The sequence below is a fragment of the Aotus nancymaae genome, unplaced genomic scaffold, assembly GCF_030222135.1.
Source record: "Aotus nancymaae isolate 86718 unplaced genomic scaffold, 86718_ANA_hifiasm-v0.15.2.pri h1tg000014l, whole genome shotgun sequence".
Classification (NCBI taxonomy): domain Eukaryota; kingdom Metazoa; phylum Chordata; class Mammalia; order Primates; family Aotidae; genus Aotus; species Aotus nancymaae.
Window position 1 is genome coordinate 87,796,887 of NW_026988425.1, and position 7,303 is coordinate 87,804,189.

At 35.1% G+C, this 7,303-nt stretch overlaps 1 protein-coding gene across 1 annotated transcript in view; it reads left to right on the plus strand.

The window, feature by feature from the left end:
• ARSK (arylsulfatase family member K) overlaps positions 1–7,098 on the plus strand; it is a 64,956-nt gene extending 57,858 nt beyond the window's left edge. The window contains exons 7-8 of the mRNA XM_012477626.3: positions 3,059–3,283; positions 5,587–7,098. Coding sequence (XP_012333049.2) covers positions 3,059–3,283; positions 5,587–5,876 — 515 coding nt within the window. The 3' untranslated portion in view covers positions 5,877–7,098. The remainder of the gene's footprint in view (positions 1–3,058; positions 3,284–5,586) is intronic.
• The last annotated feature ends 205 nt before the right edge of the window (positions 7,099–7,303 follow it).

The following is a 7,303-nucleotide window of genomic DNA, read 5'->3' on the forward strand; positions in this document are numbered from 1 at the left end:
ACTCAGGAAGCTGAGGCAGGAAAATTGCTTGAACCTTGCAGTGAGGCAAGATTGTGTCACTACACTATAGCCTGAGTGACAGAGTGAGACTCTGTCTCAAAAAAAAAAAAAAAAAATGGGGATAATAGTGGCTATTTCATAGCTCAGAACAATGCCTGGAACATGGTAAACAATTAAATGTTAGATATGGTTATCATTAATATGTTTCATTCTTCTTAGGTATGCTCTAAAAAAATATGTATATTAGTTTGCATCATTGCCAATTGAATCCCTTAGGTAGTGATATGGTCAGGAAGAAATATAATGTCATCTTTCTTCAGGAGATCATCACACATATCCAGGTCTGCATTTTTATTATTTGTTTACTTGTTTTACATTTAAGTCACTCTTTCTTGAGAACCCTGCAGTTACTTCTGGTCTTTGCTTATACTGCTGTGAAAGATGAAACTTACTCAAAGTGGAGTCAGAATAACAGGTTTACCAGGAGAAATAAATATGAAAAATGATTTTAAACAAAAAATCAAACAGCTCTTTGAAAAGCAGTCTAAGCTAAAGTGCTTTTAAGGAAATTATTGATAACTATGGGAAAAATGAAAACCCAATTTTCTGAGGCACAGAAAAACTAATAAATACTTGTAATATTTATTAAACATTATGGATATTTAACTGGGTGTTTATCAGTTTTCAAAGGTATTTTATTCTATCAATAATACACTGGAATCCTAAGTTCTCATTGTCTCTTGCCTGGATTCCTGCAATAGCTTCCTAACTCTCTCTGACACTCTGCCCTTATCCACTTTCAGCCAATTCACCATTCTGTAGTTAGTGTCAGACTGTCATACTTCTCTGCTCAAAGCCCTCTACTGATTTCCCATTTCACCTAGAGTAAAAATTCAGTCTTTAATTGGGCTTTGAGAGTCGAACATGATCTCTTCTCTTCCCCAACTCATCTCTTATCATTTTATCCCTCACTTACTCTGCTCCAGCCAAACTGGCCTGCTTGGTGTTTGGGGAATAAACCAAGTAGGTTCCTGCCTTGGGGACTGTACACTTCCTATTCCCCTGGGGGAATGCCCTCTCCCCAGATAACTGTAGGGCTCACTCTAGCCTTTCCTCAGGACACTGTCTAAATGTGACCCTCTCAGAGAGGCCTTCCCTGACCACCCTGTATAACACAGCACATCCCACATGCCTGCCATCGCTGTCTATCTCCCTTACCCTGCTTTCTTCATTGCACTTCCCACCATCTGAAACAGCTGTTTCTGCTTGCCCACATTAGAATGTTAGCTCTAGAAGGGCTTTTCTACCTTGTCCAATATTGTTTCCCTACAACTAGAATAGCACCTGGTTTGCTGAAGGAATTTTAAAAATGAACACTTGAATGGACTCTTACCCCAGTTGACTACTGACTTCTTATAAACACAGGAGAAACATAAGTTTCTTAGTCTTCCAAACTCCCTTAGGAAAATTAAGAATAGTTCTAAAATAAGGTATTTCTAAGTATTAAAGTTCATTAAAATGCTGAATACAAGAATGTCCCATAGCCATGATTATGTGCCAGTGGGTTCCTGCCTCCCAACCTTCCTTAAGGGCTTCTTCTCTCTCCTCCTGTGCCTCGCTGGTGGTGCCTCCTGGTGGCAGACACACAGATCACGCTTACCCAGCCTCTTCCCTCGCAGCCTTCTTTCCACTGCTAACAGTAGCTATTCTTTCTGTCTTGGAGCACAGCTAGTTTCACCCAGGCAACCATTTTCTCTTGGGCACCTCCTCTTTAACCTCTTTCTCCTCTTTTTGTTTTTAACAGTTATCTCTGAAATACCCCTCTCTTCTTTCTTTCCTATTTATGAACCAAAAAAGCCACTAATTTTGATTGGTTGGCAGAAAATTAATACTTATGATAGTCCTCTTCCAAGGAAAATGTAAGATACAATTTTTTAAAGTTATATATGAAATAATATATATATATTTTAAAAGTTATGTATGAAATAATAAATCTGCAGAAGATTTATAGTGGTTTTTGTCTACTTCCCTATTATCCTTTAATTAACCTGTTTTTGTTAAAGACGGTCAAGTTGAATTAATGTTCTTATTCAATTTTATTTCATTTCTGACATTACAGATATAATTCTGTTTTTCATTGGAAATATTTATACATAAAATATGAACATTGAAACCAGGAAAGGGGTGGGGAAGACAACTACAGACTCATTTTGGAACAACCCTGATTACCCAGACATAATTAATAGCAAATTTTCTATAGGAAGAGAGAAACTTGAGGTCCAAGTACCTTGAAAGCAATTTTTAAAGTACAAGCTATTTTTCAGTTGGACATTTCTCATGCTATTGTTTTATATGTCTATATTTGATAAGTTAAAAATTAGTTTCCTTTTATAAATATAATCCACAATTGCTGAAAGTGTGTTTTTAAAAATGCTAGTCCCTCGATATGCTACTTGAGAGCTTAAAAAGCTCAGTTATCAAATAACTTTGGTGCCTATGGTATACTATATACCACTCCTGAAGGTTTATCATATACATCAGCAACAAATTCACATCAACAACAAATGTATGTATCTAATTTTGTTTAACCATTATTTTGCAAACATATATAACTACTAAACCCCTTTCTTGTTAATAGCTCATGGAAGAAACTTTGAGAAACAAGTGATTATTTAATCATTCAGAGAAAAAAGGACTAGTGATATTAACTACTATTTGTTGAAGGCTCCCATCTACCAGGCATTATTCTCAGAGTTCTCAGAATTTTACATAAAGTATCCTATTTAAATCTAACATGAACCTAATAAATGCAAGTACTGTGGCCACTCCTTTCTTACAGATGAGAAAACTGAGATTGAGATAAGTAAATGACTTGCTCAAATTCACATGGCCTGTGGAATAAGCATGTGAATCTTGGTAATCTGTTTACAAATTCCATATGCAATCTGGTCTCCATGGCACTTAATGGTATGAAAAAATGTGAAAGATGTCATTTGTGAGTGTTCAGCTAATAAAAGAATGAGCTATTTTAAAATATTTTGTTATTTTTGTTACATAGATATTGCTGGAATTCCTCTGCCTCAGAACCTGAGTGGATACTCATTGTTGCCATTATCATCAGAAACATTTAAGAATGAACATGAAGTCAAAAACCTACATCCACCCTGGATTCTGAGTGAATTCCATGGGTGTAATGTGAATGCTTCCACCTACATGCTTCGAACTAACCACTGGAAGTATATAGCCTACTCGGATGGCACTTCAGTATTGCCTCAACTCTTTGGTAAATCTGTTAATATATTTTAAGTGTAATATTATGTGTAATGAACTGCCCTATGTAACATTGCTCAAGATATCCAATAATCCTTCTTAAATAAATGAATATCTGCTACTTCTCATGCTGAGACAGTCTACAAAAGTTTGCCATGTGAGGAACAGCTTCTTTGCAGATCAGCAGCTGAATCTCAGAGAAAGTGTCCTAAGGCTTTTGATCTGGGTCTCATGACTGAAACCAGTTTTCCCTGATAAGGGTATCTTTCAGTGCTCATGACTATCTTTCCCAACATTGTGCCTCATTATTCTGAAAGATTAACACCTATCTTATGAAGCCTGACATTTTACATGTATTATTTAATGTTCAACACAACCCCACAAGATAGTACTATTTTCCTCATTTTACAGAGGAGACTATGAGTCAGAGAAATTTGGATACCTGTGTGAGGTCGCACAGCTAAGAAGTAGCAGAACTGAGATTTCAACAAAGGTGTGACTGCAAAAGTGATGGTTCTTACACCTTATAAAAATGTCTGCCCGCTTCACTACTTTATGAATTAATTTTTAAACAGCATTATTAGATTTAGGGTTTTACTTATTCTTTGTCCCCATTTAGTACATAAAATATGTGCTAAAGCTATTAGTAATATTCATTTCTCCCTAAGGCACCTTCCCAGTTACAAATAGCAAAATTATTATTAAAATAATGCATTAGAGGCCAAACCAGCCAACCCCCTTCACTTTAAGAGTGGAAGATTCTTGGCTTGAAAAGGAAGTCTTGCCGGGCATGTTGGCTCACGCCTGTAATCCAAGCACTTTGGGAGGCTGAGGCAGGCGGATCACCTGAGGTTGGGAGTTCGAGAGCAGCCTGACCAACATTGTGAAACCCTGTCTCTATTTAAAAAAGAAAAAAAGAAAAGGAAGTCTTTACATTTTCATCCTGACAAGTAATGGGCATTGCTTGCTTGTTTATTGGCCATTGTCAAATGAAATTTATGGGAGGCCATTGTTTTGAACTGAGTTCCTATACCAGGGCCAACAGACCAGATCGAACCAGAATGGGGTCACTGGCACTAGGTGCCCCATAACCAAACTGAGCTTTAGAACAGGCCACTTAAAAAAAAAAAAAAAAGAATCACAATAACACATCAAAAGGTTTCAGTTTACCTGAACCAGCATAAGGAAGTCCCCTCTGTTTTTACTGGATAAAGAAGTAACACTATAATAATGAATCTGCTTTTTTTCCCATGTTTCTGGGGCTTTTTCATCAGCCGTTTTCTGCCTAGAAGCCCCCCTCCTCTGCTCAGCTCATCAGAATGCCTTTTCTAAATCTTTAGATGGGATGCTGCCCAATTCATGAATCACTAAATAAAAGTCAATTTGATCTTTAAATTTGTTGAAATTTTGTTTTTTATACTATGTTCTACCAAAAAAACTGATGTGACCATCAAAATGTCAGAGGGAGAATCAGCCTTTTCTGTATTTTTTAGGACTTATTGACTTCCCTTTCCTAAAGACATACCTTCTGAAGTTACCTAGCAAAGTCACAAATCTGTGAAGGGGCCTCTTGGCTAATGTACTCAAACAGGCCCATAGAGGTTTTTCCCTCAACATACAGTGTTCATTTACTATCTGAAGTTAATCGTCATAAGATCTCTTACTTGCTGTTTTTCCAATTAGATTGGTATCCTAGTTATATCCCTGTCTTCCCACACCATATGTAAAAAGTATGTTTATGGATCTGAAATACTTATTATTTTCTTGCTGGCAGTGATTGAGAAGTTTTTATTTCCATGGCTGTTTGTTCAAATGGACAGTACTGACGCATGTAACTTTCAACACTCCAAGCATAAGATACTAATATATAAAGAAAACTGGGACTAAGTGAAGTTGCAAGAACATGACTTGTCTATATAAAGAATTCGTAGAAAGTTTGAGGCTATTGAAATGGTACAGTATAAGCATTATTATATTCATTTCTGCCTGTCGAAGTAGGCAGGACATCAAAAACAGGAAGAATTTGTTCTAAACCAGCTTACTAATGATAAACGTTTGACTTTTTCTGGCATCTAAGAATAGATAAGAAAAAAAAGTGGGATAGCTGGACAATGGTAGGAAGGAGGGAAATTTGGGCATACAATAGGGTGTTTAACTCCTGGTATGTTATTTTACCATTTATTCTGTCCATTTTATTACACTATGAGGAACTGAAAATTTTTCAAAAAATCGAATATGTTACCTGTCATAATGACATTCTAAAAAATTTTTTACCAAGTCACTGTTTTGACAGATATTTAATTTTTTTTCTTTCAGATCTTTCCTCAGATCCAGATGAATTAACAAATGTTGCTGTAAAATTTCCAGAAATTACTTATTCTTTGGATCAGAAGCTTCGTTCCATTATAAACTACCCTAAAGTTTCTGCTTCTGTCCACCAGTATAATAAAGAGCAGTTTATCAAGTGGAAACAAAGTATAGGACAGAATTATTCAAATGTTATAGCAAACCTTAGGTGGCATCAGGATTGGCAGAAAGAACCAAGGAAGTATGAAAGTGCAATCGACCAGTGGCTTAAAACCCATACGAATCTAAGAGCGGTTTGAACAAAAAGTTTAAAAATAATGTTCTGGAGCTACATACAAATATCATAATTATGTATTTTCAATGTAACAATTTTGGTACCATTTTTTCATTTCTTTGAAAGAATGTAGTATATTTTAATATAAAATGCCAATGATTATAAAATTACATATTTTCAAAAATGATTATTATTTAGACCTTTGTACAACTTCTAACAATTTAGTGGAAGTATCAAAAAGATTGAAGCAAATACTGTAAAAGTTATGTTTCTTTAAATAATAGAGAATATAAAATATTTTAATAATAGTAATACGAATCATAAAATAGTTGTGTGGTGAGCATCTGATGGTGCTTGATGAGTTATTTATATTGGATGGGATAGTTTGGATGTATTTGATGGAAGTATTTCGAGTATTTAACAGGACATAAACTCTGGATGTACCTGATTTAGTGACTGTTTTTTTAAATAGGTAATATATAAGCAGGGTAAAGCTTCAGATGGTACAAAAGGGTTAACAGTGAGCATGGAGTCTCTGTCCTGTTCCTCTTCCCTGCCATGCAGTTCCCCCTCCCAGAAGCAAGTACTGAAACCACCTGCTTATGCATTATTTCAGAGACTGGCCACAAATTTATAAAAAAGTGTATATATTCCTTTCCCCCATCACAAATGGTAACATACTGCACACATTGTTCTGCATGTTGCTTCTTTTTCCTTTTTTTTTCCCACTTATCAGTAGATACCTAGAGGTGAAATTACTGAGTCAAGACTATTTTTAGCAAAATTACACTAGATACTACAAACTACCTCTAAAGAAGGTATACTAACTGGTAATCTCACCATCAATGCATGTCTTCTTATCCTTTGCCAACCTAATTGATGAAAATATTCTATTTTTATTTTTCTTATGAGTAAGGTAGATCATATTTTCATGTATTTAACAGCCATTGGAATCTGCTTTACCATGACCTTTCCTATTTCTATTCTTTGCCTATTTTTCTGTTGGTTGTTGGTCTTTCTTTTGTATTACAGGCATGCTTTAAGTATTAGCTCTTTGTAAGAGATTCTGCAAATATTTTCTTTCCAGTTTGTCATAGTCATTTGTCTTTTGACTTTGTTCTGGTATATTTTGATATGTAGAAACTGTATTTTCATGTAAACAGATTTACAAATCTTTGTACCCCATAAATATATACAATTATGATTTGTCATTTAAAAATAATATTAATAAAAAATTTGTAAATCTTTGTTTCGTGGCTTTTGGGATTCTGTATTGTATTTACAGTAGCCCTCTCCACTTACCTTCTTTTAGAGTTTCATTTTTCATCTTCAGATCTTTGACTCAGCTGGAATGTATTAAACATAGTAGAAATCTAACTTTAGATGTTTTTTTAATGCCTTCCCATTGACCTTTAATTGAGCAAACTGTCTCTTGTCCCATTGGTAAAAATG